Source organism: Carassius auratus, chromosome 4 (assembly GCF_003368295.1).
Source record: "Carassius auratus strain Wakin chromosome 4, ASM336829v1, whole genome shotgun sequence".
NCBI classification, from domain to species: Eukaryota; Metazoa; Chordata; class Actinopteri; order Cypriniformes; family Cyprinidae; genus Carassius; species Carassius auratus.
The window spans coordinates 8450486-8477386 of NC_039246.1; the positions used below are offsets into that span (position 1 = coordinate 8450486).

General features: G+C 36.0%; 1 protein-coding gene across 6 annotated transcripts in view; it reads left to right on the forward strand.

The window, feature by feature from the left end:
* The window catches only part of LOC113058000 (myotubularin-related protein 5-like), a 58320-nt gene that overhangs the window by 18688 nt on the left and 12731 nt on the right, over positions 1 to 26901 (forward strand). For 3 of the 6 annotated variants that reach the window (XM_026225676.1, XM_026225684.1, XM_026225693.1), the window contains exons 3-24: positions 8291 to 8376; positions 8510 to 8647; positions 8844 to 8963; positions 9913 to 10023; positions 11147 to 11200; positions 14271 to 14300; positions 16207 to 16312; positions 16505 to 16637; positions 17635 to 17743; positions 18640 to 18753; positions 21421 to 21495; positions 21705 to 21818; positions 21909 to 22037; positions 22156 to 22254; positions 23084 to 23288; positions 24139 to 24251; positions 24392 to 24541; positions 24732 to 24800; positions 25330 to 25491; positions 26012 to 26271; positions 26380 to 26552; positions 26673 to 26746. In XM_026225676.1, coding sequence (XP_026081461.1) covers positions 8291 to 8376; positions 8510 to 8647; positions 8844 to 8963; positions 9913 to 10023; positions 11147 to 11200; positions 14271 to 14300; positions 16207 to 16312; positions 16505 to 16637; positions 17635 to 17743; positions 18640 to 18753; positions 21421 to 21495; positions 21705 to 21818; positions 21909 to 22037; positions 22156 to 22254; positions 23084 to 23288; positions 24139 to 24251; positions 24392 to 24541; positions 24732 to 24800; positions 25330 to 25491; positions 26012 to 26271; positions 26380 to 26552; positions 26673 to 26746 — 2624 coding nt within the window. The remainder of the gene's footprint in view (positions 1 to 8290; positions 8377 to 8509; positions 8648 to 8843; positions 8964 to 9912; positions 10024 to 11146; positions 11201 to 14270; positions 14301 to 16206; positions 16313 to 16504; positions 16638 to 17634; positions 17744 to 18639; positions 18754 to 21420; positions 21496 to 21704; positions 21819 to 21908; positions 22038 to 22155; positions 22255 to 23083; positions 23289 to 24138; positions 24252 to 24391; positions 24542 to 24731; positions 24801 to 25329; positions 25492 to 26011; positions 26272 to 26379; positions 26553 to 26672; positions 26747 to 26901) is intronic. The other 3 variants (XM_026225689.1, XM_026225696.1, XM_026225680.1) reach the window with 2 other exon arrangements.

Genomic DNA, 26901 nt, shown 5'->3' on the forward strand with positions numbered 1-26901 from the left:
TCAAGCAAAAAATAAAAGGTTAGGTGGACTTTGATAGTGTTTAAAATGATTTTTTTAATCTATATCATCTGTGACCTACTGTCAAATACCATGGAAAATAATTCAATGTAGTTTGTGAAAACATGGGCCAAGACGTTTTGAACTATGTGGTCAGAATTTTGGAAAAAAAAAATCAGAAACTCAAAACCTTTCAAAATCAAAACTTTGCATAAATAGTCTCAAGTTAGCGTGTATAATGTTTTGTGGCTGTACTTTTGAAACTGTGTGTATTATGCTATTCCTTGACCCATAGACTTCTATTGTAAGTGCAGTTTTTCTGACTGACTGGCAAGTTGCAAATTATTTGGCAAAGTATTTCCTGTGCTAATCGACAGCCTGCTACAGATGCTTTCTCACAGAACGTTTGCTGTGGGAGGGTAGTGAGCTAATGATTTTTTTTTGTGTGATTGTCAGACAGACGTCAAACGTCTACGCTACACTGTTGACACTTTATTCCCTAGTTCATCTTCTGTGTGTGTTTTCCCTGAATTCCCAGTGCTCATAATCAGTTTACTCGATCTAAACACCAGTCACAGCCTCATGTCTGTTGGCTGCCTCTCTCTTGGTCGTGGCAGAGGGGAACTGACTAACCCTGATGCTAATTTCACTACTGCTTTCCATATGATTTCCAAACCTTGTCGGAAGGCTTGGAATTTTTTGCTGAGGTGGAATGCCTAACCAATGACGCCAACATTATGTAAGCAAAAGGAGTCCAAGTACGCTCTTTTAGTTTGCTTTTCGCATTTCATGCAGGATATCTGTCACAGGCTGAGCTTTAGACCTTTACATTGTTTAATTATTTATGTAACTAGGTGTACAAGGGACCTAATGCGTACCTGCTTATCTCTTAGTAGATGTTTGCCTGAGGTTAGTTAAATATATTAAGTGTGTGAGAGAGAAGTGGGGTCTGTGTTTATTTAGTGTCATGAAGAGATTAGTTGAGAAAACGTGTGCGTATCTTTTGTTAGGGCTTGGCTAAAAAAACTTATGGAATATTTGTTAGCATTTTGGCTATTTAAAATATTTTTTAAAATGTATGTTTATTTTATTTCATTATCCTTTCTTTTGACCAATCAGCCATTGTAGCAAAATGAATTTAAACATTTAATGCAATGCAATAAAATAAAAGTAAAAACTTGTTTTCACACACTATATTTTACCAGTAAATACAAAAATAATGTTTAATAATAATACTAATAATAATTACATAAAATAATGCTAAATAATAATAATAATATTGTCATTAATATAGTTTTTATATTATAGTATTAATGTATTTATTGTTAGGATTTGGCATAAAAAACATGCAATATTTGCTTTGATTTTATTTCCACTAATAAACACTAGAAAGAATATTGAATAAAATGATAATATAATCTAAAATAATATGATAGTAGTAAAATTAGTATCCTTGTATGAACTTATTATTAATTTCGAATTTTTAATTATTTATTCATCATTTTGACTGAACAACCATTATTGCTAATAAAATTTCGAATATTCATGCATTTAAATAATATAAAACACTTAAACAATTGTTAAAAAGAAAAAAAAAAAAAAAAAAAATCTCATCAATAAACAAGAATATATATATAAATAATACATTTATATTCAATTTATACCTAAAAACAAATCGCAGATGTTTACCTACATTTACTAAAACATAATACATAAAAACATGCCATACTCATGTTGACAAGTAACTCAAAGAAAAGTATGGTATGAACTGATTCAGAATTAACACTCATAATTGTTTGTTACATGAGTGTGAGGGTGTCAGGGTGTGGAAGCTAGTTTCTCCCCCAGCCCTAATCCTGGCTAACACAGCGGTTAATGCCTCTGTGTCAGTGTGTTAGAGTGTTTATCTGCAATCTAAATAAAACTCCATTTATGTCTCATGCTGTGACTTTAGCTTGTCTTAAAAGCACATAAGCTCTCTTAGAGTTTTTGGAATGACCGGTACTTGTCCACTGAAAACCAAAGTGCCCGATTAAAAATATCGAAACCGCAGGTCTTTGCATAGAACACAGACATGAGAGCACCACAGTTTCACACATCGCTGACGTCACTGTGGCTCAGAAAACAAATCGAAAACGGTGCCGATTTTTTTTTTTTCTTTTCTTTTTTTCTTTTTGAACGACACCAAAAGCCACGTTGTATTTCAAGAAGTAATAAGGTGTTGTTAAAAACTAGCACACTCTCTAAAAAAAGTGCATAAATTGTCTTGAGCCTCAAGTATTTCCTCTATTGAAAAAGCAGCCAGGGCTGAATGTGGTTGTGGGACGGGTGGTTGCTGGTGTGCAGGAAGGATGTCTGTTTGTTGAAGAGCTTTTCTGCACAGAAAGAAAAGAAAACTGCACTCTCGGTATCCCCGAGCAACAGCAGATTTTGGCAGATGCAAATCTCTCAGTGCAAGTCCACCCAGATTGACCAACGCCAAGAGTTTGGGTCTGAATTAATACAAGGTGCATTGAGCCGTTTACTCACTAGCTGTTAAAAAATCGAATGCGATTTTCATGCGCATCTCGTAAGTAAAGGAGCTCCTGTGATTAGAATTACATCTTCAGCACGTGCGTTCAGATCAGGGTTGCCAGGTTTTCAAAACAAATCCTGCCCACTTGCTTCTCAAAACTAGTCCAAAACTAGCCCAATTGCGTTTGCAAGAGGTTCCCCGATGAAAAATGGAAAGATTTTTGGCAGGGTTGTCTTGGTAAAATTCGCTTTTTAGGGGCTAAACATATTGGTATTGGGGTTGCTTCGACCTGCGGACATGAAAAACAACCGCGGACTTGGCAACATTGGTTCAGGTGGAGCGGTATTTACTACACACAGCTGCAGACCACCGACAAGCTACACAAAATCGCTTTCAAAATCGATAAAGAATCGCCGCCCCAGATTGAAATCGATTTTGTGTGGATTTTCTGTGAACTACGGCTCGTAGTAAAGAATTACGGTGTAGTAAAGGCCAACCAGTGTTGCCAAGTCTGCGGTTATATTTCATGTCCGCCGGTCGAAGCGACCCCAATACACATAACGTGATGTTTAGCCCCTAAAATGATAATTTTACCAAGCTGAACCCCACCACGCCCGGAACGAAATGCGATTGGGCTAGTTTTGAGAAGTAATTGGGCAGGTTATTTTTATCAACTTCGGTGAGCATAAAATACCTCCTTCAAAAGAACTAAAACATCTGACCAAAGCTTCTACAGTAATGGATGATGCATATAATTATATAATTAATTGTGCAAACATTGCAATTCAAGTGTCATATTTGACAAGTTAAAGACTGCTTTTAGCTTTAAGTGCTGTTTTGATTCGACCATGTATTGAAAAACAACACATACATTAGACTCTTAATTTGATTTTATTAATCTGTATTTTGAATTATATGTTCAGTCTCCTTTTATTATTTACATGGACCTTTCTCCATTTTTAACAGACTAATGACCCACCAGTTGAGAACCACTGCTATAGATGGTAGTTGACAACTCTCTGTCTGTCCACCTAGCCTGTGCTGTACTCTCTCACACACTTTACTGTGGCCTCTCCGGTCCAGGCAGCCATAGCGACAAACTGTTTTGACAACGCGGGGCGCGGGCCATATGAGCAGGCTGTGGTTTTCTGCTTTTGACATGCCGCCAAGCCTTTCTCTAGAATCTACATTGAACTCCTGAAGAAACAGGTTTTAAATGAAACCGTAGTGAATTAGTAAAAAAAATTGGCATGTTACAGCAACGCATTCTTTGCACAATTGACAACTTTTATAATGTGACCCGGTCTTTTCTCTTTGCAAGCCGACACACTTGTTTTTTTTCCGCCCCACCCACATGTGCTAACACACATTCACAACCACGCCGCATGTCTGTCTCTTACACAAGTGTGATAGTGTGAATATATGTGGTGCACAGGCGCAGTTGCTTTAGAATGAGTTTTTCTGCATATTAAGGAAGTCCGATTACTCATGGCCTGACGTAGTTTAGTCGTCATCTCTGTGATTGATACTTGAATGCCACATTGTTGGCACTGAATGCTTTACTTTTCTCATTTAGTTTTTTTGATAGAATCTTGTGATTTTGGGGGCAGTCGTGCCCCCAATGGATAGAAAGTTGAACTTGTGACCTGAAGTTCGCAGGTTCGAGTTTCACAATGTGTGTGTGTGTGTGTTTGTTCACTACTCACTGCTGTGTGTGTGCACTTGCATGGGTTAAGTGCAGAGCACAAATTAAGTATGGGACACACTATACTTGGCCCCACGTCATTCCTTTCCTTCCTTTCCTTTTGATTGCTGTAGTTGGTCACCTGCCTTCGGTTTCACTTCACCTGCTGGCTGACTAGCAGGGCGGTGTGACTGTCTCGTGGCATCTCTCTCAGATCCTGCATGAAGGAAATGGTGAAATTTACCTATTAATAACCAGACAGACTAGTGAGTCATAGTATAACCGTATACAGCGAAAGTACCTTTGAATGTGATCATTCAGTTTTTAGGGCGGCTGTGTCAAACCTACTCCAAAAAAAAGATGACACCTTTATGCCGTTTGACAGGAAATGATGGGTAATATCTGTGAATTAAGCTACAGCTACAGAGTCTGTGGTTTGTGTTAAAGGAATGGTTAGTCCAAAAATAAAAATCCTGTTATTATTTGTCATGTCAAATTTGTATGATTTTCATTCCTCCCTAGACCACAGAATAATGGCTTTTTCACACCATAGTTAACTTTGGGTTGTTCTTGGTTTTCCGTTTTTCTTAATGATTGCATTTATTAGTGAGGTGTAACCGCAATTATTGCTTTTGATAAATAACGTAATTTCAATGTGTATGTATTCAAATTGCATAAATGAGATTTTAGAACTTTGTAGTTCTGTGCCAGGGTCATAGTTTATGTAATTCAGACCCATTCATTTGTTGGAACTTGCTGGTAGTCTGGTCCCACAAATGAGGTGGATTGGTAGATCACTGAGAAACCTTCTCAGATTCACGTTGACTCCAACTGGCGGTGGGTTTGTCCTCACTTGTTTTGATTTCAAGCTATTTGTTTTGTCCCTAGAGTCCAAAAATGAGGTCAGAATTCTTCTCTGATTTGTCCATTGCCTTGCATGCAGCATTCCTTCTTGTGCATTTTGGGTTTAAATGTGCTAAATGCGTGTGTTTGTTCAGGCCTTTCACAACATTCCCCTCGGGAGACTTCTTGCCTCGTTTGCCGACTCAGCTGTTATCTGGGTGCACCAGAGTTCTGGAATCGGCATGTCACGGAATGCTGGAAGCGGCTTGAGTGAATTAGTGTTTGGAGAACAGTGCCTGTTTGTGCTTGGACGTCTCTTTTTCTCCTTCACTCATCTAGTCGCTTTCACTCTCGTTCTAAGATAGCGAAAAAGTAGGAGGGGTGGGAACCAAAGCAGGTTTTAGATTTCCCAACACATTGAAGGGCTCAAAAATCAGCTTGATTTTGCAAGTTGATTCTGGCTCGGATTCATTTCTTGGCCGCTTGTCTTGATATTTTTGGGAAAAGGAAAATGAAACTAATCCTGACTGCACTCTTACCCTGCGGCGATTACATGTCAGTTCCACTAAATGGGGGTCGAGTGTAGGGTCAGGGTGACCGCCTGGGTGCCCTGGAAGCGGGCCACAACTCTATATGAATATCGCCTGAAGTTAGGGCATTTCCTCTCCACCGGCCGGATTAATCTTCCAGGCCATTGCCATCCAAAGATCATTTCAACGACAGGCTAATTTTGGCAGCGTTCAGTGTTGTGAATAGGCTCTATTGTGGTGCTTGTATTTTGGACATGCTCCAGATTGCCTCCAGGTATTACTTTGCCTGTTATTTAGTTGAATTGCATCTGGAGTCTTTCCTTTTTAAACTGTACCAAAAAGGGGTTTTACCAGCAAGTTGGTCGCGATTGCGAGGAAATAAGTGAAAGTTCTGGGAAAACCTGAATTTGTCAGGTCATTTTTATTTGAATTCTTTTCGTTTTTTAATTAGAAGTGTTTTTTATTGTGTTATTTTATGATATTTGTTGTCTAACTTTCAGTGGTTGAAAGCTTGGCTTCTCTGTTTAGGGAGAGGTTAAAGTCTTATTCCATCTCCAGACTTGTTTGATGACACCCAGGCTGCACGTACCAACCTTTAGTTGATTTCCCACAATGCATCTTTGTTTATGGCTCACCTGGATCGGTCTCGAGTAAACATGACTCTCTTCATGAGCCCGAGCTGATGTAAGGTGGAAGGTGTGGCCGTTTACACGTTTCTTTTAACCCCATCAGTCATGTGAACCACATCACACACTCACCTATAGTGAGTCTTACCTGTTCATATGTGCAAACAGCACACGTGAGCGGTTGAGCGAAATCCAATATCTGAAAATGTCCCTGAATTTTTTTTTTTTTTATTTATGAGCTTTGAAATTCAGCTATTTTATTTTATTTAATAAAAAAATAAAAATCTTATTTTTGTGTATATTCCAGTTGCAGAAGCAACCTAGAGGGTGGTGCATTCATTTATAAAACAAAACAAAACGAAAAAAATAAAATATTATTTTTATAAGTGTTATTACATTATTATTATTATTATGAAACCATTGTCGATAATAATAATAATAAAGGTTATTATTATTTAATTATGTATACACACACACACATATATATATATATATATATATATATATATATATATATATATATATATATATATATATTTAATGTATTATTTTATAATTATTTTCCGGACTTTAATGAAAAAGTTGTATTTTAAAAAGTAATGAGCACTTTAAATTTGGTTAAAAGAATGGGAAATTCAGTGTTTTTTCTAGTTTTTCAGAATATTGTGCTAGGCTCAAATAAAGTGTGCGTTCTTAGCGTTTAACCTTTGTCCTTTTCTCAAAAGGAGGGCTTTTCTTGGATAAGTCTTCAGTTTGACACTTAAAGTCTTGTCCTGCTGGTCATCGTGCTCTCAGCACAGGGATTGGGTCACTAACTCATTTATTCTGGGTGAAATGAACTCAGGCTCAAATCCCATGATTCCTCTGTGCATAAGAGCATTCTGTAACTGACACAAACCTTCCCTGTGTTCAATTTCACAACACTTGCTGTTCAACAGATCTTCTGTAGCTCTGTAGTGTGTCTCTCTGTGTGTGTGTGTGTGTGTTTGTGTGTGTGTATGGTTGTGCTCATATCTGATAAAATGTTCAAAGAGGCAGATGAATTCCTGAGTGATGGTCTTTTGGAGTGTTGTCAGTGCTGTACATTGGATCATCCAGTCCTGATTCTTGAGCCGTGTTTTGGGAGACGTCCCAGTCATTGTTTGTTTTATGGTGGGTCTGTATGGTTTTGTTTAGCTGACGAAAGCCCAGGCAGGTGTTGTTTCTCCTCTCCTCTCTTCTCTTTTTGTGACATTTTCAACTCTCACTTACACTGCCTTTTTTATACTTCAAAACGCTGAAATGGTTTGTATAGTTTTTGTTATATTTCTTTTTCTTATTTTTATTTTATGTCAAGTTTTATTTTCACCCTGCTTTACACTGATTCAAACATTCTGATGTTTTTTTTGTTTGTTTTCTTTTGTTTTTATTTTTTCATTTGCTGCATTATATTGCAAATATTTGTTATCTTTTGATGTTTGTTTTATTTTCGGTTTTATTTAGTTTTTCTTTTTTTTTAGGGTTTTCTTGTTTTCGTTATTATATTTATATATTTATTTTACGTAATGTTGTGCTTCGTCTTATTTTTATTTTGGTTTTGGTTTCAGCCTATTTCATACAGCTTAAAAATCAAATGTTTTGATGTTTGTTTTACTTTACTTTGTATTTTCTGTTTTGCTCGTTTCATTTTGTTTTTTGTTTGTTGGCTTCTTTTTAGTTTTGTTTGATTTCTATTATTTGTATATTTATTTATCTTATTATATATCATATTTTGTGCTTTTGTATTTTATTTTTGACATTTTATTTTAAGTCATTTCAAAGGAAATTTGAAACAAGGTTATGAAAGCTGTTTTTTTTTCTTCCCGAACAATGTGCATAAATGAATCATGTACAAGAGAAATTTAAAATTATTTCTTGTCATTTACATAGTTTGCACTACTTGTTTATAAGTCAGGAAGTACTCATTATCAGCATATTATGTATTTTATTGGGTTATCATGTTGTTCACTAAACTAAAGGCATTTTCTGTCAAGTCAAATTTGCAAAGCTTTACATAAGCTGCTTTCAGTCCTTATGTATCCATTTATCTTTTGTTTTTCTCTTTGTTTTTGTATAGGAGGTAGTGAGGGTCAAGGCCGGATTCTCCAGCGTTTCCCAGAGAAGGACTGGGAAGATAACCCCTTTCCTCAGGGCCTTGAGCTTGTAAGCCCATCACAAACAAATACAGAGGATATCCCAGAATTCATAGATTTATCCAACAACATTGAATAATTCTGGCAGTGTTTTCATAGGATCTAATGAAGCCATCTTTTAAATGTTGTGGCGTCTCTTTCAGTTCTGTCAGCCCAGTGGATGGCAGCTGGATCCAGAGAGAAAGCCTCCGTCTTTCTTTGTGTCGGTTCTCACAGACATCAACTCTGAGAGGCATTACTGCGCCTGCTTCACCTTCTGGGAGTCCGTGGAGAACCCGCAGGTTTGTGCCGAGCACGTGCTGAAATTATATAACAGGATGCAACAGTGCTGATGGGTGGCGTGATTTACTGCTGTGTTCAAATGGAGATATTGCTTCTTTTGTAGACTGACTCTCTAATGTTTAAGTCATTTGATGTGTAGTAATTCTAGGTGCAGCTTGAGGGTGTTTTATTCGTTGTTTGTGTGTTCCACTACAGAAAGGGGAGCCCAGTGAGGCCGATGAAGATGACAGTCCAGACGTACTCCAGCCCTCTCAATTATACGCTCCTAAAAGCCTGGTTCTCGTGTCCCGTTTGGACCACACGGAGGTTTTTAGGGTAAGAGAGATGCACACAAGGTTGCACGTGACAGAAGCTTAAAACAAGTCAGTGCTCAGCAGTAAGATTTTTATTATTTAAGGCTAGCGTTTTCTCAGACCTTCAAAATATTAGATCTTATTCAATGAATCAGAAAAAAAATCTGTTTTCTTTTTGATATATAAATAAAATATTAAAATTTAATTTATAATATATACATATATGTATATGTATATATGTGTGTGTATATATATATATATATATATATATATATATATATATATATATATATATATATATATTTAATTGAGTTGTTATAGTAGTAGTAGTAGAATTGTCTTCATATAAAAATATATATATAAAAAATTATATTATCACTAAAAGCAACATATTATATTCATCCGGAAAAAAAAACTGTGCTATATAAGAAATAATACATGTTTTCAAAGATTTGCATTAAATAATAAATAACAATAAAATACAAATAAAATAAAATGCATTACAAATTGTGAATTTATATTGTAGCTCCATAGCAGCTATTTGAAACATACTTTTGCATTAAAACAGTGGTGAAACTATACATTTATGTATGTATTTATTTTATTTATCAGTTTTTTTCTCAACACCCATCCATGCACCCAGTAATTCTTATAATTCTTTTGAAATTCTCATGTGTTAGCCAGTTACCCTGGTGACATTAAAATCCACAGATTTTGTGATGTTAAACAGAAAACCAAATTTTGCCTAAGTTTGCATAAATGCAATTCAAGATTTTGTATTTTACCCAAATTCCAGTCGCGTTGAGCCAGGAAATGCAGCTTCAAATCCAGCCTGTGGTTTGTCCTGATACCATTAATCATTTCCTGTCCTGTCTCAATCTATGAAAAGTAAAAAAGAAAAAAAAAAGAAATGGCACTAAAGGTATGATGTTATTAGATTTCCTTCAGTCTTGTGTCTCTTTACTCTGCAGAACTGCTTGAGTCTCATCTACAACGTTCATGTGGATGGCCTCACTGTTCCTATGGAAACGGTGATTGGAAACCTCCTCACTTGCATCATTCCTACCGCTGGAGGCTCTCAGGTGAGAATTACAGTCTGCAATCTTTTCTACTTCACATCTTTTTTTATTGCTATTTCATGCGACAATACAGATTGAAACAACGAGAACGAGGTGAACAGTAGGATATTGTCCGATATTAATCCCTTCCACAGTGCCCCATTCATATTAACTAACAATAATAAATAACAACAAAATAAAATCCCTTCTAACAGATGACAAACATTACATGTGGCCAGTCACAGGTGCACAAGGTAGTCCTTTAATATAGTCCAAAAAGGGATCCCAAGTCTTCTAAAAGGATATGAGTGAACCAGAGAGTGAGCATCTTAACTTTTCAAGTCTGATACAGTAAAAAATGTCCTGTATCCACCTGTCATGTGTCGGGGGTCAAGGGTCTATATTAGTGTTGTGAGCTTTATTAAATGTATCAAGGTGCCAGTTGTGGACATGTCTAAAACTTATGAAGGTGCCAGTCTGCAATTTTTTTTATAATAATAAAAAAAAAAATCCAATGTCTGTTTATATTGTTTTTCTGACTTCTCTTCAACACAGACCTTCATTATCTTTGGATAAATGAGTGTTTATCTCTGAAGGTGTCAGAGATTAAAAATGCATTTATAAATGCTACTGTTATCCCTTGTGTCATTCTGCAATGCATGCTGCAGGTTGCCTCCAGTTAATGTATGTTTCATTTCAAGAAAAATAGAAAACATTGTTGCAACAAATAACCCTGGTGTTAATTTCCAAAAAAAAAAAAAAAAAAAACACACAATAAAAGTGGTGTATATGATACATGCACTATATTCTGAGTGCTCTGAAGTTATATTGTATGATCACTTTATATAAAGATAGAGCTAAATTTAATAAGTTTTAATACATTTAATAAGTATTTATTCTTTGAAAATCATTTGTTTTTGGAGCTTGACTGTAAAATCCCCAATCACTTTCATTATATATAAAAGCGTGGCCAGTTTCTCTTTTTGTTTTCCACAAAATCAAGCCATGTGTGAATAAAATGAGTTTCATTTTTTATTAAGAGAACCATGTTTTTGACTATGATTGGTTGCTGTAAAACATGCTCACGTTCTCATATTCTCAAGCTGACGTGCGGTTGAAGTGTAAACCTGACTCCCTTGTGTTCCAGACAAATGACCCTCCTCTCTGTAGTTTAACTGACTGGCTGCTGGGTTGTTTCCAGGTAACATTTACCTTCGAGCAGCTTCAACCAATCAACCCATTTGTGATTCTGCCTGACAATCAATCAATCGATCAATCAATCAGTCTAAGCTTTGCATTTCTCAGTCATTTGAAATCACCGCTGCTCATGAGAATCAACATTGTGGCTTTTCCCTTCCTGATTCTTTGGCTGCAATCAGTGGCACCTGAAATGCATCGATCATTATTTTTTTGTATTTCTTTTTGGAGGCAGTTTCTTACATCTGCTTATTGATTATTTTATGGGACAGTGCACAGATAAACACTTAAGCACTTCCACACAGAGGCTTATGGCGTGGACTGAACATATGGGCTGGGACGGTGACAGATGGTGTCTAAGCACTCTGCAGCGTGTGTGAATGACAGCCTTAGAAACACACAAAACAACACACTGTACTACAGCTTCAGTGCCTGGTTGTTTCGCTTATCTTGTATGCTTTGGAAAGGGAGTGTTTTCTGCATACCATATCATGTTAAAACTTTCAGTTTGAAAATTAGGTTGATTGTGAGATTTGAGTGGATTGTTCTGAATCACGTTCTTATTTAATGAACCATGTCTCAGGCTGTTATGAAATGCAGATGTTAATTTATTTAATGCCCAATAGTTAAGCATATAACAGAGCAGAATAATAATTTGTCATTAAAAATAAATGGAACTATACAGTATTGTTCAAAATAATAGCAGTACAATGTGACTAACCAGAATAATCAAGGTTTTTCGTATATTTTTTTATTGTTACGTGGCAAACAAGTTACCAGTAGGTTCAGTAGATTCTCAGAAAACAAATGAGACCCAGCATTCATGATATGCAAGCTCTTAAGGCTGTGCAATTGGGCAATTAGTTGAATTAGTTGAAAGGGGTGTGTTCAAAAAAATAGCAGTGTGGCATTCAATCACTGAGGTCATCAATTTTGTGAAGAAACAGGTGTGAATCAGGTGGCCCCTATTTAAGGATGAAGCCAACACTTGTTGAACATGCATTTGAAAGCTGAGGAAAATGGGTCGTTCAAGACATTGTTCAGAAGAACAGCGTACTTTGATTAAAAAGTTGATTAGAGAGGGGAAAACCTATAAAGAGGTGCAAAAAATGATAGGCTGTTCAGCTAAAATGATCTCCAATGCCTTAAAATGGAGAGCAAAACCAGAGAGACGTGGAAGAAAACGGAAGACAACCATCAAAATGGATAGAAGAATAACCAGAATGGCAAAGGCTCAGCCAATGATCACCTCCAGGATGATCAAAGACAGTCTGGAGTTACCTGTAAGTACTGTGACAGTTAGAAGACGTCTGTGTGAAGCTAATCTATTTTCAAGAATCCCCCGCAAAGTCCCTCTGTTAAAAAAAAGGCATGTGCAGAAGAGGTTACAATTTGCCAAAGAACACATCAACTGGCCTAAAGAGAAATGGAGGAACATTTTGTGGACTGATGAGAGTAAAATTGTTCTTTTTGGGTCCAAGGGCCACAGGCAGTTTGTGAGACGACCCCCAAACTCTGAATTCAAGCCACAGTACACAGTGAAGACAGTGAAGCATGGAGGTGCAAGCATCATGATATGGGCATGTTTCTCCTACTATGGTGTTGGGCCTATTTATCGCATACCAGGGATCATGGATCAGTTTGCATATGTTAAAATACTTGAAGAGGTCATGTTGCCCTATGCTGAAGAGAAAATGCCCTTGAAATGGTTGTTTCAACAAGACAATGACCCAAAACACACTAGTAAACGGGCAAAGTCTTGGTTCCAAACCAACAAAATTAATGTTATGGAGTGGCCAGCCCAATCTCCAGACCTTCATCCAATTGAGAACTTGTGGGGTGATATCAAAAATGCTGTTTCTGAAGCAAAACCAAGAAATGTGAATGAATTGTGGAATGTTGTTAAAGAATCATGGAGTGGAATAACAGCTGAGAGGTGCCACAAGTTGGTTGACTCCATGCCACACAGATGTCAAGCAGTTTTAAAAAACTGTGGTCATACAACTAAATATTAGTTTAGTGATTCACAGGATTGCTAAATCCCAGAAAAAAAAAATGTTTGTACAAATTAGTTTTGAGTTTGTACAGTCAAAGGTAGACACTGCTATTTTTTTGAACACACCCCTTTCAACTAATTGCCCAATTGCACAGCCTTAAGAGCGTGCATATCATGAATGCTGGGTCTTGTTTGTTTTCTGAGAATCTACTGAACCTACTGGTAACTTGTTTGCCACGTAGCAATAAAAAAATATACGAAAAACCTTGATTATTCTGCTTAGTCACATTGTACTGCTATTATTTTGAACAATACTGTATGTATTTATATATTAATGAATAGAGCTATATATGTGTGTTTTTATGGTGCAAGGTCATTAAAGTAATATGATTTATTGTATTCATGTTATTATTATTTTCTTAGTAGGTCTTAAATTTAAATTTATTTTAATTTTAAATGTACATTCTCTCTTTGCCTTAAATGTGCAGATTTTCTCACAGTGCTAAAACACACTTTAAAATATTAAACATGCCTGGATTTAATAAAAGCACAATTATATGAAAGCATTGTGATAGAAACAGGGCGTTTGGCTCATATCTGTATGTTGGGACGTCAGTGGAATGTGTGAGTCAAGTGTGTCTTGGTCAAAAGTCTGCGTGTGCATAAGGGGAGTTTTCATGATTTTGGACTTCCTGAAGGGCATGCTTTACGGTCCCTGACCCTTGACTGCAATGCCAACTAAAACATGTCTGTATATTTTTTTAGTTGCAATTATAATACATATCAATCCGGCCATACCAGAAGTCATCAATATAATCTGTTATCCAAGTCAAGAGTTTCCCAGGCCTCACTTTTTGTTTCAGGAAGGGTTTTACCTGTTACATATTTTCATAATTCTCTGACCCTTGCCTCCCAGCTGTTTTATCATCACAACCTTGTGTTTTGCATCTTGTCATGTATTTCCTTGTTTGCTTTTTGCTATTTCTCTTTTTTATACACATAAATATATTATAATGTCTGTAAATTCTGTTGTGCCTAATGGTTTGTGTTTTGTATTGCTGTGTGTGTGTTAATCTAGCCGGGCCAGGACGACAGGGAGGAGAGCTCGGTACGCCCCGTTTGATTTCGTTCAGCTCTTTCTCTCACTGTCAATCCTGCTATCCCCTTTGTTTTGCTTCACACACTCGACATCAGGGGAATCGATTAGATCACAGAAATCAAAATTGATCCAGTATGTGACTAACTTGTTGTTTAGGCACTGATTGGTCAAGAGTTAGTCTGAAAATATCCAGTTTTCCAGTTTCACTCTCTTGTTTCACATGCACTAGCTCGAGATCAAGGCTGTGGAGGCCTGGAATCATTGTACTAACATGCACAGTTGTTGGTAAAGCATCAGGGCTGTGTTTCCCAGAAGCATTGTAAGCTTATAGTTGATCGTAAACACCATCAATGCCAATGGCTTTCAAGCCTAAGCTTTTAGTTAATTTAGATTTACACTGCTTTTGGGAAATGCAGCCCAGGATGGTCAACTAATGAGACTTATTCATTTAATGGATTTTTTTTTGTCCCCTTTAGAGTTTTTGTTTCGTTTTAACAGCTGTACATTAAGCAAAACGAGTCCTTTGAAATAAATAAATAAATAAATTTTATTAATGTTCATTTTTAGTTTTAAAAATGTTAAGATATAAATATTATACAAAATAGGAGTTATACTGTACTTTGTAATTATTTTATTTTTAATTTGTACATTTTAGACATTTGAAAGTAAATATTAAAATATTTCAAATATAATAAAAATATATGCAATATTACTTAATGTATAAAGATATTATTTTATAGCATTTTAGTTTGTTTTTAAGTTTTAATTTATTTTTTTAATGTTTAAAATAATTACAAATCTATAAAATGTGTGTGTGTGTGTGTGTGTGTGTGTGTGTGTATATATATATGCACACACAAACACACACACATACAAAATAGTTTTTACATTTTGTTCTTCATTCGGACTAACTGACACATCATAAAGAGTGATAAAAATGCACATTGCATGGCATTTCTGTATTCACTTAAAATTCCCATAGTTGGAAGGGAATTTCAAGTGCACAGTGATTGTAATGATCGTAATCATGATGAATGCATGATTGCAAATGACGCTTCTGTGCAGTTGCATATGTTATCGCTTTGGATTGTGCTTGTCATGAGGTTTTATGAGAGTGTGTAACGTGCACGTGCTCCAATGCAAGGCTGTTAAACGCTTGTGTGCTGTGGCTGTTTGATGTGATGACATCACACACCGCGCTGACATTTTACAGCCACCTCTTTACTTCCTGTCCTGACTGGTTTCTTGTCACTTACTGACCTCACCTCCACCTGAATTAACCGTCCTAAAATGGGCATAAACAAAAGTATGTGTTTGGTTGCGTGGATGATTCTGGACTAATTAGAACTGCTGATTGTTTATCATCTTAGTATTTCCAGCTAATATTTGATGTTTTGTCATGCTATTTGCACTAATTATAACATTTTTGTACAAGCGTAGCTTATATTTATAATGTAAAACATTCTATAATTCACCTTTTACTCCTGGAAGTTAATATTTTGTGATTCTGAGATTCTTTCTGATGTTCTTAACAGCAAATTTCCACCCTCAACCTGATTGTTTTAACTTTTTTTTTTTATTTGTAACTATCACAAAAAAGCTCTGAATGTAAAGGTGACTTGTTCATTACGGGAAATGCCAATAACGGGTGAAAATGCCAAAAAAAAAAAAAAAATCTTTTTTCTCTTGGGTGCTCTTTATAAATGGTGAATGGCTTCAGGTTCCTATGACCTCCTGTCTTTAGCTCACCCCACGACCAGCCTGCAGCGCACACATTAATCTTTCCCATAATGCCGTGGTGGAGGTGTTAGCAGGTGTTAAAACTCATTTTAATTTCTCTTGTCATCTCTCAATCTCTCTTCCCCACCTCTTTATCTGTATCTTTCTTTTCTCTCTCTTGTTTCCGTCTCTGCAGAGGACCATAACGCTTGGCGCAGGTGACAGGCAAGTTATCCAGACGCCTATAAACGACTCCCTGCCTGTGAGCGGCTGCAGCGTGGCCCAGCTTTTCAGACAGCTTGGTAAGCCAATCAGCAGCAGGCTTAGGTGCTAAACAGCAAATCAGCTTCATTAAAACAGCAACAGTTGGTGTCAAGTGTCGGATGTGGTCGGCGTAATCTCCACCTTGTGTTGTTAAATAAATAACAGAGGAAGTGGGTCTGATATTTTTAGGCTCGGCTGACCTCTCTCTCTCTCTCTCTCTCTCTCTGCAGGAATCGTGAATGTTCTCTGTCTGTTTTGCGCTGCTCTGACTGAGCACAAGATCCTGTTCCTGTCCAGCAGTTACCAGCGTCTAACGGACGCCTGCAGAGCTCTGCTGGCCATCATGTTCCCACTCAAATACAGGTGAAGAGGGATCAGATGTTCATTTGAATGTTTGCTTCTTACTGATTGCTTGTTTGAAAAAGATTTGAATAAATTTAATCTAAATAAAAGGTGAAATTAACATTTATTTTGAATAATTAATAATCGACAGTTTAATAATTATAATAATAATAACAACAAAACTGACAACCGCAACTTAATATTATTTTTGTTTCTCATTATAAAAAGAACAATCAGTATTATTATTACTATTATTAATAATAACAACAATACCATGAATGTATTATTCATTGTTATTAATATTATTATTAATCATTATTATAATTACTGGCAGTATCATGTATTATAAAATGAGTTTATTATATTATTATCATTATGAATTATTGTTTTATTTTTATTTTCTTGTTACTAATACTACTATTACTGCTAATAAATAATATAATAATAAAATATTTTTTATTTGTCATCGTTACTGTAGTAATAATAATAACAGGAGCTTAATATTATTATTGTTTTTTTATGAAGATAATTGTTTATTACTAATAAAAACAAAGAAAAATGAATAAATGTTTTGTTATTTTTTTTATTTTTCATTGTTATTAATATTATTATTATTACTGTTATAAAGATTATTGGTAGTATCATTATCATAAAATGAAGTGTTGTTGTTGTTATTATTATTATTAGTTTTGCTACTACTACTAACTATTATAATATATTATAATTTGTTATTATAAAAATAATAGTTATTTTATTTGCCATTGTTACTGTAATAATAACAAGAATAACAATGTTGCTGTTGTTATGTATTGTTGTCTACATTTAAAATAAAAATATTAAAATACGAAAGCATTAAAATGAACTAATACCAATTAAAAGCAACAAATCTTATTGCATCCCCTTAATTATTTCTTGTTTAAAACATATATTTTTTGGAGAGATCATCCAGTTCTGTTTTTTCCATTTATTGTTCCCATTTTTCCTCATTTTAATCATCATTTGAACCCCCTCTCTCCAGTTTTACATATGTTCCCATCTTACCGGGAAAGCTGCTGGAGGTGCTCAGCACTCCGACGCCCTTCATCATAGGAGTCAACTCACACTTCCGCTCTGAGACCCAGGAGCTGGTGAGATTTCCTTTTTTTTTTTCATTTTTAAATCAGGGTACATAATGCAACCCACTTCGAGAAATCTAGACTTTTGAGATAAGGTTTGATCAGATATCTGCCATATAGTGCAAGATGAAACAAGTGTAAAGAAAAGCTTTCCATGCAATGCACACCATGAGATCAGATGCAAGAACACGTGTGTCCTGATTTGCTTTATCTTGGTGCATCTCAACTAGTTTTTGAAAGTGTATAAGTCTATTCATTTTGCCTGATTATATATTTGGTTGCATTTTGTTGTCTGGATTTAGCATCGGACCTCTGACCCTTTTTTTTTTAGGCTATGGCCAAACTTTTTATTTAACATAAATGCTTAATTATCATAGATTTGAATCAAATATCATTTGATAGGGGTTGCATTTTTTCAGTTTCTTCCTTTTTGTAATAAATCCTTTCAATGGGAAATTCCTGACCCATTTTTATGACATTTATCTAGTTGAACATGTATCCCCTGCTGTTTTTTGTACCACCAAATGCTGTAATAATAGGCATTTACTCTAAAAACTACACCTGCTAGACTGTTATCATCTCGGTTAGCTTAGTTTACAAGGAAAAGTCGGACATCCTTAAACATTTACTTGTGATGACTTGAGTTCAGATGAGAGCCGATGTGATAATTGATACCAGGGAATGATATTTGACCTCGGGTCACTTAGTTTAAACCCGGACACTTTCTTTGTCAGAAAAGGCTGAATCGGCTCTGATGTGCATCAGAGTTAACTAGTTTGGTCTTGTCTTAAAGCGTCGCTCAGGTTCCTGGTTTTTAAATATGAGTTGATGTTATGCATATTTCTGCATCTGCCCATATAGAACAATAAGGGTCCATATTTACATCTGTTCCTGTGTTTTATTCACAGCTTGATGTAATCATTGCAGACCTGGATGGAGGGACGGTCACCATTCCTGAATGTGTCCACATATCCCTGCTGCCCGAGCCACTTCTTCATCACACACAGACCGTCATCTCAATGGTAACCTTCCTGCTTTACCCGTTTGGTGGATGTATGCCAGTCTTAATGTTGAGTAATCGCAGGCAGGGTTAAAAATGGCATAGTTGGCAATTGTTAATTCGACAAACCGCCGCACAGATGAGGAAGTGTTGTAGGTTTAATGGATGGATTGGGGCTATAAAAACACATGAAATAAATATTTAGCATAATGAGGATTTGTGCCAGTGGTTAAGTGATTCTCGGCACACATAACTCAACCACGCGTACTTCCTTGTTTAAGTTACACTCACTGTACTGCGATTAAGATTATAGTGCTGATAGTGAGTTTACAGGCAGCTTTATAGTGGATTTAAGTAGTTGCAGTTATAGGGCAATATATATATATATATATATATATACTGAAACTGAAAATTGTAAATCACTATAACAACATTGACAACCTTTTTTAATTTTTTTTAATATTGACTAAAAACTGATATGGTACTGATATGTTGTTTTTACTGGTGCTATTAATTAGAACCATATTTTTATGTTTATTTATTCAAATAATTTATATATAATTTACTGATTCTGCTAAATAAAATAATAAAAAAATGTAAATATTGACTAATAACTGATCTGTTGCAGCTATATTGTAAATCTTTTAATATGTATTATTGCCTGTTAACAGGATTGATTTTATTTTTTATTTACTGACACCAATAAATGAAAAAAACTCTTCATTTTGTCTGATAGCTGGTATAGTACAAAATTATTTATGCCTTATTAGTTCCCTTTCTTAATTTGTTTTAATTCAATATGTATCAGCTGATATACAAATTTTATACAAAATATATAAAAGTTTTCCCCACTTTTTATAATTAGACATTTCCAAGCAGAAATATCACATTTCCAGTTTAATGTCAACAATTGAAAAACTTCCTTTTCAATTTTACACTATGAGTCACGTTTAAGCTTAGATCATTTTTTTGCAAGGAAGTTGTTTTTCTTTTCAGGAAAAATGACAGCTAATAGGGTTTTCCGTTCTTGTGCTCATACCTAAAAGTGTCCGGTTGTCTGTCTGTGTTTGTTTAGACTAGATCTGAATCGGCACATAAAGGGCCATGTGAGTGGCATTCACATTTTGCCCCCTTGGAAACAAGCCCAGAGTCCCACAGTCACTGCTGTCTCTCTGAAATGAGCGTCTGTGGCGCCAAGGCAGACAGACCATCCCGGCAGAAGTGGCAGAGGATGAGGTTGCATATGCATGTTTGAGCGAACAGGCCCCTCAGGGAGAGATAATAATCACGGCTGAAAAAGAGAGGGCCATGCCTCAGTAATAAACCCATCTGTTTAATTGCCTGGAAAACGCTGGGTTTCTCCGTTTTCTCTTTCCTGATTCTCAGTGCTCTTTATCATAAGGTTAAAGATGCTTCCGATAGTTGTGTAGGCGACTGCCGTCTTTAGTTTATGTCCTGTGCCTAATCCCAAATCCTTATAAAGTTTTGTTATAAGCACCAGTTTTCTGTAATTACAGAAGCACTCATGTGCACAGACTAGCCGGATATCTTTTACCAGTATTTTTCTGTTGTCATTGAAAGTGATTTACTGCACAAAGTCAATCAGAACGTGTTTGATGTTTAAATACAGTTCTGTGGAGTAGGATTTTGGGCCAGTTAGATTTGACTTTGGGATACAAATGTAGCGAAAGCAAACCACCGATGAAATAAAAATGGTTTTGTGGCTTGACAGAAACTCAGAATAACAAGGAAGATATGTGATATATTGCTTCTTTGTCTTGCTGCACGGACACAATGAACATTGTGTTTTAATCCGTTGCGGCTCAGGTTAAACTGATTTATGACCTGAGGCTTCACATGGTGGCATTGTTAGTTGGGGTGTGGAAATGTGTGATGCACCAATGAAAACTGAGTGCATTCGTTACAGAATTAAGTAAATGACTATAAAAAGATTGGTGAATTGTTGGAATTGTAGAAGAATGAATAATGTTCATATATTATTCAAAGTATGAAAATCTACCATATCTGCAGTGTTGTTATTGTTAAAGGATGTAAATCTATAACATATTAAAAATGTTTTGTCTTTGTTAATTTAAATGAAGCTGAAATCAGATAAAATAAATATTAAATGGGAAATAAAATAAATAAAAACTTAGAAATGTTGTCTTGGTGGCTTAAGTTGCTAAAACTCAAATTAAATTATCTAAAAAATACAGAAAAATATTAAAAAGAACAATACAAATATTATTTATCAAAACTTAAAAACATGTCAACACTTAACACATAAGCACAAATGCTTAAAAATAAAAAATAAAATAAAAACATTGAATAGATAACTTAAAATGTGAATAAACACTATACCACTTCATTAATAATGCTAAAATAGCACTGTATCCTGGTCACTAATCCACTTAAAACTTAGATGAAACATTAAGCTTTGTAACCTCAGCATGTTTTTGAATCAAATAATCATATCGGAAGCAAAGTCATTTCACGTGCTGAATCATCTAGCAAAGAATCGATGCCAGAGCAAATATTTGAATCCATCATTATTTTTATTGTTTCCTTAGAAAAGAAAATTTGTCAGCATCAGTGTTGCTCTTTATCAGTGACTAGATGTATATAGTGGGCAATTAAGTTGTGTACTGTACTGATATCTTGATGGACGTGTATGTTTTGTTTGATAAAGGTTCTCGATCCAGAGCTGGAAGTGGCTGATCATGCTTTTCCTCCATCTTCCCAACCCTCTTCACTTAAAATCCAGGTACAAATCTTTGTAAATCTCTTTTTAATCTATATATATATATATATATATATATATGTTTTTCCTGCTTCCTTGAGTAATTGCTGGCATCTGACATCACGTCTAGAGACGCAAATCTTTTTTGATTGACACTGAAACCGTTCGGGTGGACGTGACGTTGCAGGAAGTGATCGTTTTACGAGAGTGTCCTTGTTATGTGTGCGCTGCAGGATAAGGAGATCCGCGCTGTCTTCCTGTGGCTGTTCGCACAGCTCTTTCAGGGCTATCGATGGTGTCTGCATATAATTCGCATCCACCCTGAACCCGTCATACGCTTCCATAAGGTACCCGAAGAGCCCTAAAATTACATTTCAGACACAAACGCTAAAATAAAGTCACGGGGAGGCCTTTAAAGCTTGTTGTTTTCTCTCAAGGCTGCGTTTTTGGGGCAGAGAGCACTAGCTGAGGATGACTTCCTGATGAAGGTGCTCGACGGCATGGCCTTTGCTGGGTTTGTGTCTGAGCGGGGTCCTCCGTACCGAGCCACCGACCTGTTTGACGATGTAAGTCATAACTGCTGGATGGACATAGCTGTCAGCTTATAGGAAATTGAGAAGGATGTGTTCTTTTTGTGTTTAACAAGCTTTCTGATCCTTATTCTCTTATTTCCTTTCATTGTAGCTTATAGCCAATCAGGTGGAGCGCATTCGACAGGAGACAGGAGACCATCACAAAGTGATGAAGCATGTTAAAGAGCTGGCTGAGCAGCTTTACAAAAATGTACGTTTAATTTTCATGAGGCACATGAGGCATTGACTAATCCTTTCTACATCAAAATTGGGTATTCAATATAAAAGTGCAGATCCTGGCACTTTTACTGTTTTTTTTTTTTTTTTTTTTTTTTTTTTTTATCTGTATGGCTTGCTTTCTTCTGTGAAACAAAAAATAAACTCGATTTTTGGTAACCAAACGGTTTCTGTTCCCATTGACTTCAATATTATGAACAAAACACACAGTATAAGTAAATTGGAACTGAAACCGACCGTTTAGCAGTTTTAAAATATCTGCTTTTTTCAACTTTTGTCATACTGGTTTGGGATGAGATGAGGGAGAGTAAATGATCACCTAGTTTTTGTGTGGACTGTTGCTTTAATGTTCATCTTTGAAAACATTAACGTCACTTAATTTTAAGGTCCAATTCTCGCGATTAACAAACCATTAACTATGACTTTTGATTCAATAAACTCATAATTTGCAGCTTATTAATAGTTAGTAAGGTAGTTGTTACGTTTAGGTAGGATTAGGGATGCAGAATTTGTGCTTTGTAAGTACTAATATATGCTAATAATTGGTCCCTATACTAAAGTGGTACCAGCATTAATTTAGTAGTTTAATGTAATTTTAAGCAAATCTCAAAATTAAAATAAATTTTTAATAGGTATATCACAATATTGCAATGCCTTAATTTGCAAATTTAAAAAGAAAACGTTTAATGTTTTGCTTTAAACTTCTATTTAGTAATTTTAATTCATAAATTAATTCCATAATTTGGTTTGTAATTATGTCTCTTTAACACAAATTGTCTTCTTTTTTTTTTTCCTTTTCAAAGGAAAACCCATATCCAGCAGTAGCCATGCACCGAGTTCAGAGAACAGCTCAAAACGCACAACCGCGGCTCCCACAGACCTCTTTCCCGCAGCTGGACGAAGTCTCCGTGCAGCTCTTTATAGACCACGCAGCGGCAAAACTCAGAACGGCCCCACCTGTGGTCAAGGCCGAACTGAAGGGCCTGGTCCCGACAGGACCTCCACTGGGTGAGATTGCAATTCTGATGTAAAGGCCCTATAATTTCCGTGATGTGAAAAAACGTGGACAGGATCACGGCATCCAGTCATAAAAATAGAATTTACTGTATAACATGGAATTTGCCAAATTTTGGATAAATAATTTAGAAGTAGGTCAGTACAATTAAATCAAAATGCAATATAGACTAGTGTCTGTGAATATTAGGCCTCACAACCCGATCTAAATATTAATCCTGTATGTTCTGTGTGTCTCTGTGTGAATAAATGGCACAGACATATGGTTTCATTTCCTGCACACGTGAAGCGTGCATGACGATCGCTGTTTTCAGCCTCTCAAAACATCAATACATGAAAAATTTAAATGCACATCACACGATTTGTGGAGAAAAAAAGAAATATAAATTGTTTAGAGATGCATTTGGTTATTAAAATTTTATGAAACCATTCAAATGGAATCCAGAAAATTAATAAAAATAAAAAAAACACTTCATAGCTTCTTAAATTTATTTTTTGTTAAACTTAAAAATTGCTGTTAAAATATGTCATTTTCATGATTTGAGTTAATTAGACATACTTTTTTTTTAATACAATTCTAGACAGAGTTTAGAAAAAAAATTAACGGAGGGCGAAACAAACTGAAAATGATTTGTTTTTGGAAAAAATGGAATTTGGAAAAAAAATAAAATAGAATTTAGGAAAAAACAAAACAGATTTCCTAGAGCTTAAGATGTAGCAAACATCACCTCCTGTGCTCAGATATAACATTCAGATGAACTTGTCATACTCTTAACTGATGTGCACACAACTTCATGTTGATCTTCATAATCTTCATGTTTTTGTGTCTCTGTCTGGCTTCTAGCTGACATAGTGGACCGGAACGGGAATGTTCTGGCCAACAGCGCCAGGAGGTTAGAGGTGGTCAGGAACTGCATCACATACATTTTCGACAACAAGATGCTGGAAGCCAAGAAGGTACCCACCTCTTATTTATCTTTTTCTGTTAAACATAACCCAGATTTATGGAGTCTGTTTCTACTTAAGCATTTATGATCTCAAATGAGTGTATCTGTGTGTAAATGGGTGTGTTTTAACTTGTTTGTGTGTGTCTGCAGTTAATGCCGGCAGTGTTACGGGCTCTGAAAGGTCGGGCGGCACGCGTCTGTCTGACCCAGGAGCTCAACCTGCACGTGCTGCAGAACAGGGCCGTTCTAGACGACCAACAGTTTGACTACATCATCCGCATGATGAACTGCACCCTGCAGGTAAAACTCAGGAGGGTCTTCTTTCATGCAATCAGTCGCAGAGTGTTTATGAGAATGTTGTGCGGCAATAAGGAAGTAGAAAGTAGTTTATGATTGCTGTTGATGTGTTATCGTCATATAACTCCAAAAATAGTGCTATTCAGATGTTTCGATGTCGTTGTATAAAATATGCTTCTATTTTTATTTTCAGGATTGCTCACATATGGATGAACATGGTATTGCTGCTGCCCTGCTGCCATTGGTCACCGCCTTTTGTCGGGTGAGTGAAGATGTGAATGAGTGTTTGTAGGTGTTTTTCTAGAAGCACAAGAGTTAAGTTAAAGAAATACATCAGCATTATTAAGAAGAACAGGGAATCTGTAAGAGACAAGAAGATGAAGAGAGAGAAGAGAACGAAGAGAGCACTTCAAATAAAAGAGGACTTATATTGAAAATAAATATGTTGACTAACTAGTACATAGACAAAGTAATTGATTGCAGGTAATAATGTAAAACAAAGACACAAATATATATTATGTAATTATTTTGCAGTATTGGGGTTGTTGCTTTGCTTAAATCTAAGTGGAGCTTAAGTAAAATAAGTTCAATACAAATAAATATGTCATGTATGTTTATTTATTTGGTAGATAGCTATCTATATCTTTTATATCTATTGTTATTTTGTGGTAATGACTGGCTGTGTGGGCATTATGACTGATTTCATGCTTGTTGTAATAAAGTACTGGATAAAGGGTGGACTTTTTTTCTGAGTTCAGCGTGTGAATTTCTAGCATCTGTTTTTGTTACAGAAACTGGGTGGAGGCATCACTCAATTCGCCTACAGCTGTGTTCAGGAGCACATGGTGTGGACGAACATGCAGTTCTGGGAGGCCATGTTTTACAGTGATGTTCAGAAACACATCCGGGCCCTGTACCTGGAGAATGGCGAGGAGGGAGACATATCCGGCCCTGTAAGTTATTTTATTTTATTATTATTTTATTTTATTATTATTATTATTTATTTTTTTTGTTATTAATGTTTTTTAATTTAATTTAATTAAAAAAATTTTTTTAGAATTATTTATTTTATTTTTTTTATTTAAAAAAATGTTTGTTTTATTTTTTATTTTTTTTAAGCATATTGGAAATGATATTCTGAATGATCATGTGACACTGAAGACTGGAGTAATGATGCTTAAAATTCAGCTTTCATCACTAGAATAAATGACATTTTAAAATATATTAAAAAAGAAACCTTATATTAAGTTGTAATACTAATAAATACTAATAAAACTATTTTTTCTCTATTTCTGATCAAATAAATTCAGCTTTCATGAGAATAGCATATATTTTAAAAAACATCTTTTACATAAACAGTAGTGTATGTTCTAAAAAAAAATATAGAAAAAAATTACATTAAACATTTTTAGATTTTCCTATTATTTTACTGCTACCCTTGGCATTTGACCTTTGACCTCTGGTCTCTTTCAGGATGGGGAGGGTGTTGGGGGTCAGCAGCTGAGTGCTCTGGAGTTGGCGTCGGAACAGAGTCGTCTGTGGCCCATGCTGAGCAAAGAGCAGCAGCAGGAGCGCGTTCAGAAGGAAGAGAGCACGGTTTTCAGTCAGGCCATCCACTATGCCAACCGCATGAGTTACCTGCTGCTGCCGCTCGACACCAGCAAGAACCGCCTGCTCCGCAACACCGGCCTGGGAGACGTGGAGAGCGTCAGCAACAGCTACGTCACCAACAGGTGTGTGCTGCTGTGTGTAGCCACAAAAACAATCATAAAATACAGTGCAATAAAATGAAAAGTCCAAAAATAAAAATTGACCGCTAATTTAGTTTTTCATTCGTTCAGTATTGCGGGCAGCATGGCAGAAAGCTACGACACCGAGAGCGGCTTTGAGGATGCGGAGAGCTCGGATGTTGCGAACTCTGTCGTTCGGTTCATCAACCGCTTTGTTGATAAAGTGTGCAACGAGAGCGGCGTGACCAACGAACACCTGAAGGCCCTTCACACAATGATACCCGGTAAATGTTCTACAGATTTAACCGAACTTGAAGCCATCAGAATGTGTATGCATAGTGCAAAATTGGTCTTTAAATGATACGTTTTTTAAATATTAGTATGCTATGGTGTTTGTCTTCTAGATATCGTTCAAATGCACATCGAGACATTGGACGCGGTTCACAGGGAGAGCAAACGACTGCCGCCCATCCAAAAGGTAACCAACTCATTGTTTTATGTTCCGCTGAGCAGGAATTGCAGTGTAGAAAACCAGGCAGATCCACTCACAGCCCACTTCAGCCCCTCCACCCATGAGTCCGAGTGCCACGGCAGGTACGTTTGTATGCTGACCGTGGCCTGAGTGATGCATGC